This window comes from Oryza brachyantha, chromosome 3, assembly GCF_000231095.2.
Source record: "Oryza brachyantha chromosome 3, ObraRS2, whole genome shotgun sequence".
Taxonomy (NCBI): Eukaryota; Viridiplantae; Streptophyta; class Magnoliopsida; order Poales; family Poaceae; genus Oryza; species Oryza brachyantha.
In genome coordinates, this window is record NC_023165.2 from 21,886,718 (window position 1) to 21,902,039 (window position 15,322).

Sequence of the window (15,322 nt, forward strand, 5' to 3'; positions counted from 1 at the left end):
GAGTCGTAACACGGTAGTTGCAACCTGAATAGTGACCTCATTCACGGAGGTCACCTCGTTCACGCTCTCCTCTGGTATAAACTTAAAAAATTGTACGACTCAACCATCTAACTTACTTACGACTCAACCATATAACGATTGCATTATCACTCACTTGATACTCATAGGTGAAGTGTTCCAGTGATATGTACAGCGGGACTGATAAACCAAGCTGGCTGCTCTCCGGCATATGGCAGGCAAGCCCACTGGTGGCTGGACGGCGAGAGCGAGGTACGTTCTTCCCTCGCCGACGTCCACTACTCTGCTGGTGTGTTAATTGATGTGTTGTTGTTTAACGTTGTTTGTTGCTCCCCGCCCCTCTTCCTGATGCTGATCCGTTGAGCTGCTTGATGTATTTGTGTTGATACTGTTGTTTCATGCAATGCTTGATTATGCTATTCTGCAGCAAGAAAATATAGTATTGAAATGCATTTCTACGTACGGCCAGCCTAATATACCCTCACCATTCTGTTTATGCTTATACTTATAAGTCGATATTTAAATTTTGAACATTACATTTAGTGTTGATTTTAAGATTTTCTCAACGTATTTTATTTTTTGGTAATTATTTTTACATCACAAATAACATGTATATAAGAGTTTATTTATAAATTATTTTTTTAATATGTTGTTTATTTTTTTTCTAAAAAAGCTAATTGATGAACCCATGTACCCACATCATTAAAAATGTCTTATAAACCTGTAGTTTGTTAGTTCCGACCATTTGGACAAACTGTTTTTAAGTAGTGCCGGCAACGTAAAAGGCTCGTTAGAGTGGTTAGAAAGTGAAAACAGCAAATGAGCCACTAGTAATAAGATTAATCTCAATACGATTTTTATGAACAATAAATAGGGTGTCATGTAGATATTTTTGATAATGTGACAAAGTATTAATGAAGAGAGAGATAAATAAGTTTTATGAAGATGAAACCTTATATGCATTGTTATCCAAACACCTTGTGTCTTGCATGTCACCTAGGAAACAACAATAGATAAAAATATGTATTGAGAGAGAGGTGTTTTATTCTAGTTTTAAACTTTTTAGATGACATGTCACTCTAGTTAATTGTGTCCATAAAACTTATATTAAGGATGACCTTCCTCCAATGGGTATCTATAAGATATACTATACAATATTTTAATAGAAGAAAGATAAAAACTATCTCTTAATCAAGAGATGGTCTCTTGCACATATTTTAATGTCAAGTGAGAATGAATTGTATTGTCATTTGTATTATGAGCTATTTGTTAAGAGCTAGACCATTGAAAAAGTTATCTTTTAGAATGCTTAGACATAATATGCTATCTTTATTGTTGGAGGTGGCCTAAGGGAAGGGAGCTAGAGACCAGTAGGGCAAGAGATCTTAGAGTTGAAGATAAGAGGATATTGACGGAATTGATGAAGATAAGAGAAGAAATGAAAGAAAGACTATTGAGTGGGATACGCCTATAGCCCCGTCAAGATTGGCATGGCTAGGTGTGTTAAGGTGGTCATACATGTGAGGACAGGAGAGAGGGATGCCGATGGACTAGATGTATCAGCAAACAGGGTGAGAAGGGAGGGTATAAATGCATAAGGTCTATATGAGTTTTGAAACAATTCTTGCCTTCTAAAAAAGTGATTGGCTTGTAGAAAACATCTATGTCATCTATAAATCCATATTTTAATGAACACAAATGGCTCTTAAACTTATACTTTTTTGCTAGTTGTTCTTTAACCTCTGTCGAGCCTTTTACAGCTTAGGAATGAGGAATGTTACGGTATAATTTACCTGTAGTATATTGGTAATACAAATAAGAAAATCTTTGGATTTCTTTCCATAAAACTGAAAAAATGAATTCCGTATGTGCTTTAGTCCATAGCCTCCCATCAAGCCGACGCCTTAAGTAACCCAGCCCTCCCGATTCTAGTAATCACTTCCTGCGTGACCCAGCTCTCTGCCAGTGTCATGCGTCTGCCATTGTCTAGCCACTTGCCCTTGCCCATCCACCGCCTTGCTGAGCATTGTGGCATGCCTTGCTGAGCATTGTGGCATGGATGGCTTGGAGGAGAGGCGACGGTTTTCATGTAGATTCCTCTTTACCAGTGGTGAATTAAAGCATCCTCAACAGTTTATCTATCTCATCCTCTATCCTAAAAATAGAGGATAAAAGATAAATATTGAGCTCCAGCAGAACATTCATATCATCCTCTATTTTTTAGATGTCATCCATATTTGGATAGAAACTTTATATTTGGATGTTCTCTCTTCACCCTTTAAAAAAATATAGAGAATGTTATATATGGATGATCTACTGGAGTACAAAGAGATATAGGGGATGAAACTGTTTTAGATGATTATCCAAATGAAGATATGGATAACTAAATTTAGATGATCTATTAGGGATGCTCTTAGAGTGGCAGAGAAGGGACCAGGGTATGTTGCAGCACCCAGTCCACGTGTAATTGTAGTTGGCTAGAGCTTTTGGGAAGATCGGCTAGCTCATGAACTCGTGGTGGTATACGGAGGCGCAACATGCTTGTGGTGGCTCGTGACGCCTTATCATGGCGAAGGAAAGCATGTGATCCACTATGTCGTGATCTATTTATATAGCCACATCAACTATTGACAACGTAATGTTTTTCTATTGGTAGTAGAACTCTAAATTAATGGTTGAGATTTTTCTATCGATGATAATATTAGTAGTAGAATACTACCATTAGTAATCATTATATCCATGCTCATGGGGAATGGGATCATGCAGGGGAGAATGGCTAGCAGTGTTCTTCTATACACTGTGAATCTACCTAATCATCCTTCGCATCAGGATCTGGCTTAGTGTGATGCAAGTTAAGAAAATATTGCTCCAGCTTCAACATAATCAAATGGACGTCCCAATGCACCTGAGTACTATAGCAAAAGTATTGTAGCGAGCCAGATACATGTTTTCATAGAAATAGCGAAAGCCCCACCATTGTCATCCTTGCCGCCCCACGGTTTCAGTTGGTCAGTTCCAAGGGCGGAGTTACAGTACAACTATCGGGGTCAACCGACCCCGATGTCTTTCGACGAAATCCATTGCTATATTGTTTTGGCAGCTAAAATGATGCTAAAAATTATATAAAGTAGTGTATTTGACACCGATAACCCTGATAAACTAATTTTCAAGCTCCACCCCTGACTCAGTTCTGCCATCTGGCGATGATGCAGTTGGGGTCACCACCGGAGCCACCCTGAGGAGTGACGTGGGACCTTACGTTGCCATGAGATAGTGATATTATCTTTAGTTGTTGAGTTAATTGAACTTATTGGTCAATTCCTCGCTGTGATATGCAGAAATCAGAAAGAGTTTTGTGATTAATAACACTCCATGTAAAGAAAAATGATCTTGCTAATGATGATTCTTAATTTAGGTTGGCCATCGGGATAAAATGAGGTGAAATTTGTTTGTACTCAAGTAGGAGTACTCAACATGGCCCGGTCTGTCAACTACCCACTGAATGCCCATAATAATGAATGGAAGAAACTGCAGTAGACTTTGTTTCTGAGCGTGTGTCACTCACAATTGAATAATTGATACAAGAATACGCGAAATAACTTGATTGGCAGAATTGCCACACGCTAAATTTCGGCCATCTAGATAAAAGAAAATCCAACTTTGACAACGATGGCTTAAGTAAGTTCGTTAACCACGGCCGCGTCGGTAATGATGGACCCACAGCCAAACAAACAAACCAGGGAATAATAACATGCCAGCTAGCGGTAGGCAAACCAAAAGATCACCGTCACATCATTACACACGACAGATGCAAGAACCTTGAGAAATGAATAGTAATTCGTGTGTTTATTCATCGAATTCTTTGTAGGAATTAAGACAAGCGTGTTCTACGACGAGAAGAAGTGATCGGACTGTAAAATTTAGCTCGATCTTACACTGACAAGCGACTGTACTATACACTATGTACTACTACTACAGGAAAGCACCATTTCCATGGAGGTGGCCGTCGTAGCCGCTGGCCGGCATGGAGGCCGGGCTGAGCAGCGGCACGGAGAACCACGACGCGTAGTCGAACATCTCCGCCGGCGACGCGTCGCCATCCCCGTGCGCCGGCGCCGGCGCCATGTACGGCTGCGGCGGAGCCGGCACCGCCGCAGGACCCCGCGCGCCCATGGCCGCCGGCGCCGCCGCCGCGGCGCCGGTGAGCCTCTGCACGAGCTCCCGGAAGTCCCTGGGCGCCACGCGGTACACCTTGGGCGGCGCGGGCGCCGCCATGGCGCCCGCCGATCCTCCCCCGCGCCACGGCTTCGCCGCCGGCCTCTGCACCGCCCTCAGCGCCGCCTCGTGGCCCGACCCGCCGCTCCTCCCGTGCTCCATCGTGGACCGATCGATCGAGCTCGTGGCGTGGTGATGGTCAGAGCTAGGCTGAGACGACGCGGCGGCTGAGCAGCATATTTGTAGCGCGGGGCGCGCGCGCGCGTGCGCGTGCGGGTGCGGGTGCTGCGGTCAGCCGGTCAGAGTCCGCGAGAGAGTGCGGACGCTCGGCGGCTCGGACGCCAAGGGAAGAAACACGTGGAAAGAAAAAAGGAAAAAAAAAAAAACCCGCGTCAACGCCGGTGGTGGAAGCGGAACCGAAGCGCGGGCGTGACGCCGACGTCGGAGGAGGCGGGCGGCGGTGAGTGGTATCCTGGGTTTTCGAGCTCGCCGCCGTCGGCGTGTCTTCCCTTGGAGAGTCGCGGGCGTGTCGACCGTCTTACGTGGGGCAAGGTGACGTCGTGTGGACAGAGTTTTTTTTTCTTTCTATTACCTCCGTTAAGTTTCATAAACATACACAATATGATTTTTTTTTTACGTTTGATCATTTGTCTTATTCAAAATTTTATATAAATATAAAAAATAGCATGTCATGTTTAAAGTTTTATTAATAATAAAGGAAGTCACAAACAAAATAAATAATATTTCTATAATTTTTGAATAAAATAAATTATCAAACATTTTAGCAGAAGTACTGTTTTTTTACTGTCTCGTGATTCTCATGTGCAGAAGACCGGAACGGATACAGTGAATGGATGATTGGTAGGACCAACCCGGCCGTGTGACGTGTGATCTTTGTTAATTTTCAGATTAGGATGGAAGCTTTTGGCTGCGAATGCGGTTCTAGAAGATGATCCCCGTGTGTGTGCGTGTTTGTGTGTTTTGGTTATCTAGAGAGCTGATTATGGAATTGGTAAACGTCAGTCGAGCAGAAGCTTCGGCGTGCTGCCTTATTTTGCCTCTACCTAGCACTTGTCAGCTGTTTTACTCAGCTGGGATGGTGTCTTGAAAACTTGTGCTAGGGCTTGGGCTCATCAAGTTCGATGAATCCTGACTCCTGAGTGCTTCGTTCTCGCCAAGTCGGCATGATTACCAAACGTTATATTTATAAATAAAAAATAATTTATAAATAAATTATATATATGTATATTAGCAATCTAAAATTTAAGGTTAAAAAATAAACTCGGTGGAAAAAAAACCCAAAATTAACTTTAAATTTAACATAAAAAATTTAAATTTTGACTTATAAACACAAGTAAAAGCAAAAAGATGGTGTGTCTTATTTTCCATGAGATGGTGGTCAAGGGTCGATCTAATGGACTAATGCCCACACATACATGCATAAACAATTCTACATATCTAAAAGTTTATATATATAATTGCATACTGTATGTATAAAAATTATACATAAATTTAACTAGTGCAAAAATTTGTATATTCAAAATGTATGTATCTATAGATTATACACTAAAAATTATCACCCTTATTTTTTCATTTTTGCTTATACTTATAAACCAAAATTTACATTTTTAAACTTAAATTTAGAGTTGATTTTAGGGTTTTTTCACCGAAGTTTATTTTCCAGCACTGGTCTATAGATCGCTAAGAATACGTATTCAAAGTTTTATTTAAAAATTATTTTTCGTCTGTAATATGCCTTTCACCGCCTGTATAAAGTTTGTATATAGAATTTACTGAGAGAAGAATGAAAAACGGTGCTGGCAGTGATGACTGATCTGTGGGACCGAGGAGAGAGGCCCACAAACAACAGATATAGCTCAAGGGCCAACCGAAAGGCCCAGTTTCTAAGCGATCCTGGCCCAATTCTTGAGGGCTCAAATTAGCTTCCCGGCATCAGCCTGCCTATCCGGTTTGGGTCAGCCCAATCCTTGAAGGCCCAAATTAGTTTCCCGAATCAGGTTGGGGTGAGGCCCAAGCCCAATCCTTGAAGGCCCAAATTAGTTTCTACACTTCTTTGGGCCTTGGTTGCTTCTCGTTGGCTGCCTGCCTATACGTTTTGCTTTCTTCACGCGGTGGATTATTCCGTGGTGAGAAGTCTTTCCGGTCCAAGTACCGTGTTGAGAAGTCTTATTTCGCTAAAAAAAAAACGGCTAAAACATCTACTAATCTTCCTTCTCCGCAGCCACTGTCCCTCTCGTTTTTTTTCAAAATGTCAAAGGATGAACTCTTACCTCCGCGGATGACCGATGGCTATCTGTTTCTCGACTGCATGGGCTGCTATTCTTCTCTTCTCATCATCCTAGCTGGTTATTTAATTCGTTTTTTGTCATATTAATGCTCTTTTTCTCTTCAAAGAGGATCGATTTCTGCATTAAAGAGGGAGTCGTAGAAAATATTAGAGAGATTGATCGTTGACCTGACCGTATCGTGTCTTATGCACCTGTGACCGTCTCTTGCTGTTGGATAGAGAAAACAACGGCCCTGCCCACATAACTCCACGTATCCATAGATAATCGTAGCATTTATAGCTAACTCATCCTAGTTCTACCCTCCAAATCATTAGCGATTGTCGATTGGCTTGAACAATAAACGATTCTAATTTTTGGATAATAGAATTCATTTCTTCTTGTCTTTGCTTGAATTACCGTTAATTATTACTGAGACTGCAGAACAAATAACCACGAATTCCAATAGACAGAAATCCATCAGTCTACCTCGCCCGAGGCACAACAATCCGGCGGACGAAGTGAAAATATCACTTCAATTTGCAGCGTAAGGCGACCACATACCGTTCAGTTGTCAAAGAGAAAAAGGATTAAGAAATCTATCCGTTTGCCCATTTCAAGTCAATTCGAAGAAGTATTTGGAAACAAAACTACATTACAATAGCCAATTGCAAGGTAACCTAAGGCTTGTTTAGTTTACAAATTTTTTTTGCAAAAACATCACATCAAACTTTTACAACATATTTAAAATATTAAACGTAGTTAAATTATAAAATAAATTTCAGATTCCGCTTGAAAACCACGAGACGAATTTTTTGAGTCTAATTAATCTATCATGATTAGCATATGTTGGTTACTGTAGCACTTATAGCTAATCACGTCCTAATTATGCTCAAAAGATTCGTCTCACGATTTCTCTCATAACTATCTAATTAGTTTTAATGTTCATGTATATTTAATATTATATTTAGGTGTCTAAAGATTCGATACGATATTTCTGGAAACAGCTTTTGGAGCTAATCAAGGCCTAACTTTCTCACCTCACCAACCTCATCACACTATTAAACTAGCTGCTACCTACTAGGTCGTTGCAACCAGAAGCAAGAGTAGGCCCTCCACAGTGTGTGCTGGGAGTGATGCCTAAAGAGGAAAGAGAAGGTTTAGGCATCACTCCACACACTGTGGCAAGTGATGCCATCTCTAGCTGATGCCAAGAAAAATAGGAGCGGAGCTCATTCATGCACCGATACTTATAAATTAAACAAGTATATATTCACTGGGCAGTTGAAATCTGAATCACGTACACATCAGCCAACCCAACATCCATACTCAACGGTCACAAAGTGAACTTTACCGTTTGCTCGTCCAGCCAAAGTCATATATATACACATATGCCATATACATGAACATACAAATAAAATTGCTGCTCTCCTATTGTAGACATGGAGAACACTTCTTCATCCTTGACAAATCTCCTGAATTCTGCAAACACAAGTGGGAATCCACAAAATCCAATTAGTCAACAACATCATTTCCCTTCACCCCAATACCCCATGAACTATCCACCAACACAGTTTCCTCCCAATTTCCACCCTCAGTATTCACACATGTTCAATCCTTTTGGAGCTCAATCAAGCTATCCACAATTCCCATTCACACCAGGAAGCTATCAAGGTCCTCCTTACCTGGGCAATACGGGACAAGGAAGTGGTCAAGCGTCACCAGTTGGATCCATGGCTTTCTTCCAAGGTAGTCGAGGTACTAATTCACGAGCTGATGAAAATAGCCCTGTTGGTTCAGCTTCTCCAGTGTCCCTAGGGCAACAGATTGCTTGTGATCCTATTGACACAACAGACTGGAGTGAGAGAAGTGAGAGTAGTCCTGAAGAAAGCGAAAAGAAAGAAGGGCGTGTGCATTGGAGTGAGGAAGATAACCTTCGGTTAGTAAGTGCTTGGCTGAAAAATTCCAATGATCCAATTATTGGAGTTGATAGAAGAGGAGATAGGTACTGGAATGATGTTGCAGCAGAATACAACTTGCACACGGTCAAAGAGCGAAGAAGAAAAGCTAGTCAGTGCAAAAACCATTGGAACAAGACTATCCCTTTCATTACCAAATTCAATGGATGCTATGACAAGGCAAAAAGAGAGCATGGCAGTGGTGAATCTGATGATCAAGTCATGGACAGAGCTCGTCAAGACTACAAAGGACTTGTGAAGACAAAGAGGCCTTTTGCACTGGAGTATTGGTGGAGAGCAGTGAAGGATCAACCTAAGTGGAGCAAAGCTTACCCAATTGAAGAGATGATGAACAAGAGAAGCAAGTTGAATGCATCAGGAGCTTATACTTCTTCAAATCAAGACAGTGAAGATGCAGATCCTGCAGCTAGGTGTCGACCACCAGGGCGAAATGCAGCGAAAGCTAAACAGAAAAGCAAGGGCAAGTTAGTACATTCAGAAGACAGCATTTCAAATGAAAATGTGAACCTCTTTAATGAACTTCAATTACGAAAAACTATTGCTGCTGAAAAAATGGCTGAAGCAACACTTGTCAAAGCTGAAGCTGCAAAAGTTAAAGCGGAAGCTGAAAATAAGATGGCAGAAGCTGAGAAGGAAAAGGCAATGCTACAAAAAATGGATAAGTACATGGCACTGCTAGATAAAGACACTACTGGTTATGATGAAGTTGCCAAGACAAGACATGAACAAATATTGGTTTACTTAGCTAAAGAACTTTTTAGTTGAACTGATTTCCTTTTTATTTGGTTGATTCCCTTGTAGTACCTCTTTGCATTAGAATATATATGATTGTACTGCCTCTATAAATAAGTTGTTAAATCAATGTACTACATTTGCAGGCAAGCTCTGTACTACAATCTAGTTGTTCTGCCAAGCTAGCATTTAATAAGAAAACATTTTTATAATAGACTACACTAATAAGGAAGTAGTTATTGTAAAACTAGCCGTTGTAAAAACTAGTTGTTGTGAGCTCCCTGCTACAAAAGGAGGACCCTTTAGTCCACCATGCCTAGACCATTTGAAACAATAGGAGCATTCCATACTCTTTTAGCCAACAATCTAGTTTCAACAATCTAGTTTCACCACGGAGGTGTCCATGGAGCCAAACTTCACCATGGAAACCCATGAAGAATCTGATAGTGATGCAGAAGTTGAGCAATTCTTTTGGGACTTCATGAATGATCCCACTGAAGCTCAGATTGAGGCACAAATCAAAGCTCAAATGGAGGCACAACAACGAGGTACGTCTACTCAATACCGAAGGTTCCATAGAAGGCATATAGAAAGAGATCGTGGAGCTGCTAGGGACCGATTGATGCTTGATTACTTCTCAGAAAATTCAGTATATGATGATTTCCAGTTTCGACGGAGGTATAGGATGAAGAGACACCTATTTCTACAAATTGTTCAGACCCTTAGTTCTTGGTCTCCTTATTTTTGCCAAAGGAGCGATGCATTTGGAAAGGTGGGCTTTACACCCTTGCACAAATGCACTGCTGCTATGAGGATGCTAGCATATGGAACACCTGCTGATTTGTGGGATGAAAATCTGCGAATAGCTGAAACCACAGTTATTGAGTGCATGAATACCTTCTGTAGAGGTGTGATTGAGTGTTTTGGTCCTACATACCTAAGAAAACCAACTAGAGAAGACATCCAAAGGTTACTTCATATAGGCGAAGCTCGTGGTTTTCCAGGCATGTTGGGAAGTGTAGATTGCATGCATTGGCAATGGAGAAACTGTCCAGTGGCATGGAAGGGGCAGTATAAACGTGGAGATCAGCCTGGACCTACTGTCATGTTAGAGGCTGTTGCTTCACACGACCTTTGGATATGGCATGCATTTTTTGGTGTTGCTGGATCAAACAATGATATCAATGTCCTTAATAGATCACCTTTATTCACTGAAGTAGTACAAGGAAGAGCTCCAGAGGTTCATTTTACGGTTAATGGCAATGAATACAATTTGGGCTACTACCTAGCAGATGGTATTTATCCGGAGTGGGCAACATTTGTGAAAACAATTCATTTGCCTCAATGTGACAAAGACAAATTATTTGCAGAACACCAAGAGGGAGCAAGAAAAGATGTTGAACGCGCTTTTGGTGTTTTGCAAGCTCGCTTTGCCATTCTACGAAACCCAGCACGTATGTGGCAAGTGCGATCACTTGCTGAAATCATTTATGCATGTATTATATTGCATAACATGATCGTGGAAGATGAAAGAGATTCTTTTGGGGTTCGCTACGATGACAACTATGAGCATGAGTATGATGCTGGTAGCTCATCCACACCATTGTTAGGATATGGACATGGGCCAATTCATGGATTCTCTGGGGTTCTAGAGATTGAAGAAGATATTCGGGATCGAGATATGCATCGTCGTCTCAAGACAGACTTGGTTGAGCATATATTCCAGCGTTTTGGGGTGGTCAAGCTTAGACTTGTTTAGTTCGGTATCAAATGTCTGTACTCTAATTTATGCACTCTATGATTTCAAGGTGTAGTAGTTAAAATGTAACATTTTAGTTTATGTTCTTGATGTAATTGCAAGCATGTCATGTTCTCTTAAATCTCAAAACTATCCATTTGTACTAATTTTCAGATAAACGTACTTCATATTGATCTACAGTTGGTGCTTGCTATATCCATGTATACGTACTGCTAATTCATATACCTTTGGAAACCAAATCTGACTAATGCAAGCAGTAGCTGCCATGGTGCCTTCCATGTCTTACTAACCTGCAGCAAGAAGAGCAGTTGCATGCCAAGCAAGAGCATGAATCGGCCAGGCCTGGCCGTGCAGATCTGTCACACGGCCGTGCCCGCGGCAGGCTGCGTAGATCCGTCACATGGCTGCGTCGGGCCTCTCGTCGCCAACAGCACATACCAGGCACACGAATGGGGGCAGATCCATGGTCTCTGCACTGGCTGCCGACCGCTGCGGTCCGCCGGCTGCTATCTTGCCGCAATCGTCGCCCCCCGATACTTTCTCCATCCATCTCCTTCCAACGTTGCTTCTTCTTCCTGTGAGATTCAGAAAACAAAGCAGTTAATATTAACAAGATCTAGAAGAAAGGCAACAAATTTGGTCTGAGACACAACGTAATCATGTGGGGAATTTTCTCTTCTGGACGGAGGGAGGAAAGACGAAGAGGATTTTTTTTCATCGCGCCAAGCAAACCGACGGAGACGACGATAGCGATATTTTATCTACGTGTAGGCCCCATATCTCACGGATAGACGATGCTTATTTTTTTTACACGTTGCAGCCCACGTATAGATCGATGCTTATTTGCTGTAGTGGGCCTACAAATTTACTGGCTACACTAGTACATTGTGGAGGGCCAATAGCTAGTAGCTTGAAGGGAGGCGTGTGCCATCCGGCTTGGCCATCCTGCCCGGCCATGGCCACGGGCAAGAGACGCGGCCGCAAGTCTCGCGTCGCGAGCGCCACGATGCGCGCGCTGCGCGGCGCCCGCGACCTCTACGTCCGGGGAGCCAAGGGCTTCGGAGAGTTCATCGTGGCGGCGAACCCCAGGGCGGGCGTTGGCCGGCCGACGTCGAGGGCGTTCGGCGTCCGCGAGCTCAATTCCGAGCAGGAGCTGTGGGAGCTCGTGCGCGCCACGCAGGCGCGGACAGTACGGTGGGTTTGGGCTCGGGCTTGTGCGGCGGTGGTGGCAAGATGGCGCAGACGGGCGGCGCGCCGGCAGCGTGGCACGGGACCCCGCCGCTCGGGAGGATCGACGAGGACGGCGCCCTCGTGGATCCCACCAAATAGCCAGGGCGCCGCCATGCCCACCGTGTTCGCGGCGAGCGCGCGCGAACAGGACTTTTACTGTTTCTTGCATTTTTGAAAAATTCGATACTCGAGGTTTTGTTAAGTGCTCAGATTTCAGGGGGGAAAAAATAGAACATTTCAATTAGGAGTCAATCAGCGTAGGATAATAGGCAACAGCTTGACCATCGAACAGCAACTTAGGATTGACCATCGAACATTCTTTGGGTTTCTGGCAGCGGCGCAGCGCGGCAAGATAACCTGCCTGCCTCCGGACCGACCCAGTTTTTTAGCACACGGATGGATATGATGTCCACCCATTGTTTGTATGTTATCTAAGTAGTCATTAAAAATATAAAAAATATTGATAAGATAGATTAATATGAGTTATATCACTCTACAAACATGCAAGTTTAAATTTAAACTTGCATGTTTGTTGAGTGATATAACTCATATTAATCTATCTTATCAATTTTTTTTATATTTTTAATGAATATTTAGATGACATGCAGGTACACGGATGGATATCCACTCGTGTGCTGAAAACAGTTTCCCGCCTGCCTCCGTCTCGTATTCGAAGTGGACAACCTAGAGTGGAATTGGACGCCACCCTCTGTGAATTTAGGGAGTGTTTAGTTGGTAAAATAAAAATTTTTGCATGTCACATCAGACGTTTGACCGGATGTTGGAAGGGGTTTTCGAACACGAATGAAAAAACGAATTTCACGGCTAGCGTGGAAACCGCGAGACGAATCTTTTGAGCCTAATTAATCCGTCATTAGCGCATGTGGGTTGCTGTAGTACTTATGACTAATCATGTATTAATTAGGCTCAAAAGATTCGTCTCATAATTTCATACATAACTGTGTAATTAGTTTTTCGATTTATCTATATTTAATACTTTATTTAAGTGTTCAAAGATTTGATCTGATGTTTTTGGAAAATTTTTGGGAACTAAACGGGGGCTTGGTACACGAGCACAACGCCAGCTCCTCCCCGACGACGTGCTCGCCGACGTCCTCGGCCGCCTCGCGCTGAGTCTGCAAGGCCTAGAAAGGGCGTCGAACAAGGCAAAGGCTGTACGATTCAAAATTTATAAAAAATGTTTTACTAGTACCTGATTTAAAGCAAAATTTGCTAAGTATTAGGCAACTTTTAGAGATTGGGTACGCAATTATTTTGAGGATTTTTCTTGCTAAATATTGGACCGTAAAAAAATTGTCTAGTTGCTAAAATAAATATGAAGAAAAACATAAAATTTTCTATTAAGAATGAACCATCCAACTCAAATGGCTTTTAGAAGTAAAGTTGATATTTCTGATTTATGGCATAAGAGGATACATAGCACTAAAGCTACTCAGGACAAAAGGTATAGTCCAAGGTCTTCTATTTATTAACCCCAAGTCTATTCCACATGAAGATTGCGTATTTAGAAAACAAATACGAAATTCTTTTCCACGTACTAGAGCATGAAGAGCAAGTACACCATTGGAACTAGTGCACACTGATATAGTTGGTAAAATATCAACAATGTCATAAGGAGATAATTGGTACTTTTATCACATTATTGATGACTACACGAGACTGATATGGGTCTATTTTCTAAAAGAAAATTCAGGAGCCCTTGAGACATTTAAAAAGTTTAAGGCTATGGTAGAAAATCAAAACAATATAAAAATTAAAGTTTTACATAGTGATCAAGGAGTAGAATATATCTCAAAAGAATTTGAGAAGTATTGTGAAAATGTTATCATAAGAAGACAATTAACGTCAGGCTATAGTGCCCAACAAAATGATGTTGCCAAAAGGAAAAATCGAACAATTAATGATATGACAAACTCTATGCTTCAGGACAAAGGTCTGCCTAAATCTTTCTGGGCTGAAGCTGTTAATACATCAGTTTGTATTTTAAATAGAAGTCCTACAAAGGTTGTACTAACTTGTACACCTTTTGAAGCAAGGTATGGTAAAAAACATGTAATTGGTCAGATGTGAATATTTGGTTACATATATTATGCTCAAGTGCCAGCACAAAAGAGAGTAAAATTTAATAATAAAAGTGATAGGTGCATATTTGTTGGCTATGATGTTATCAAAGGTTATAGACTTTATAATCTGGAAAAAAGGAAAATTATTATCAGTAGAGATGTAATTTTTGATAAAAATGCTAGATGGGATTGGAAGGTTCCAGAAGATGCTAGTAATACATCATTGCGAACCACTGCCATCACACTAGGCCAACCAGTTATGCATGATAATCATGAAGTAGAAGTTCACACTCCAAGCCCACAGTCATAAGTCCAAGATCAAGTTCAAGCTCTAGTTCACACTCAACCCTAGATACTGATGAACTTATATCTAAACCAGAATCACCTCCAAGACGTATAGGAAGTATGATTGAATTATTAGAATCTACTTCTCAACAAAGAGGATCAGAACAACACGAACTTTGCAACTATTTCTATTGTTGAGCCACAAAGTTATCAAGAGGTTGAAAAACATAAAAATTGTTTAAAAGCCATGTAAGATAAGATTTATATGATTGAGAAAAATAATACTTGGGAATTGGTTCATCGTACTAAAGACAGAGAAGTTATTAGAGTTAAATGGGTTTATAAGACAAAATTAAATCCAGATGGCTCAATACATAAATACAAAGCAAGACTCGTGGCAAAAGGTTTTAAGCAAAAACTTAGTATCGATTACTACGAGACATATGCTCCTGTTGCAAAGCTAGAGACAATTCATACAATAATTGCTCTAGCGGCCCAAAAGAGATGGAAGATTTAACAACTAGATATTAAATCAGCTTTTCTTAATAGCTATCCTGAAGAAGAAATTTATGTCGAACAACTAGAAGGTTTTTCAGTTCAAGGGGAAGAAAATAAAATATACAAACAGGAGAAGGCATTATATGGATTAAAACCAGCACCAAGAGTATGGTACAGTCGAATTGACAAATACTTTATCCAAAAAGGATTTGCCAAGAGCATAAGTGAGCCCACCGT

The 15,322-nt window shown here is 41.3% G+C and overlaps 3 protein-coding genes across 3 annotated transcripts; 2 read left to right on the forward strand and 1 right to left on the reverse strand.

Moving 5' to 3' along the window:
- Positions 1–3,806: 3,806 nt before the first annotated feature.
- LOC121053829 lies at positions 3,807–4,395 on the reverse strand. Its single transcript, XM_040521792.1, has one exon. It carries the CDS (start codon positions 4,393–4,395, stop codon positions 3,991–3,993), a length of 405 nt encoding a protein of 134 aa, XP_040377726.1. The 3' UTR covers positions 3,807–3,990.
- A 3,565-nt stretch (positions 4,396–7,960) lies between these two features.
- Positions 7,961–9,262, forward strand: LOC121053830 (glutathione S-transferase T3-like). The gene has a single exon (XM_040521793.1). The coding sequence runs from the start codon at positions 7,961–7,963 to the stop codon at positions 9,260–9,262; it is 1,302 nt and encodes a 433-aa protein (XP_040377727.1).
- A 550-nt stretch (positions 9,263–9,812) lies between these two features.
- LOC102716308 lies at positions 9,813–10,988 on the forward strand. Its single transcript, XM_006651621.2, has one exon. It carries the CDS (start codon positions 9,852–9,854, stop codon positions 10,986–10,988), a length of 1,137 nt encoding a protein of 378 aa, XP_006651684.2. The 5' UTR covers positions 9,813–9,851.
- Positions 10,989–15,322: the final 4,334 nt, after the last annotated feature.

What these genes read in the sequence shown, in the direction of transcription:
- LOC121053829 (XM_040521792.1), bottom strand. Translation starts at nt 4,395, where the DNA reads ATGGAGCACGGGAGGAGCGGCGGGTCGGGCCACGAGGCGGCGCTGAGG.
- LOC102716308 (XM_006651621.2), top strand. Translation starts at nt 9,852, where the DNA reads ATGCTTGATTACTTCTCAGAAAATTCAGTATATGATGATTTCCAGTTT.
- LOC121053830 (XM_040521793.1), top strand. Translation starts at nt 7,961, where the DNA reads ATGGAGAACACTTCTTCATCCTTGACAAATCTCCTGAATTCTGCAAAC.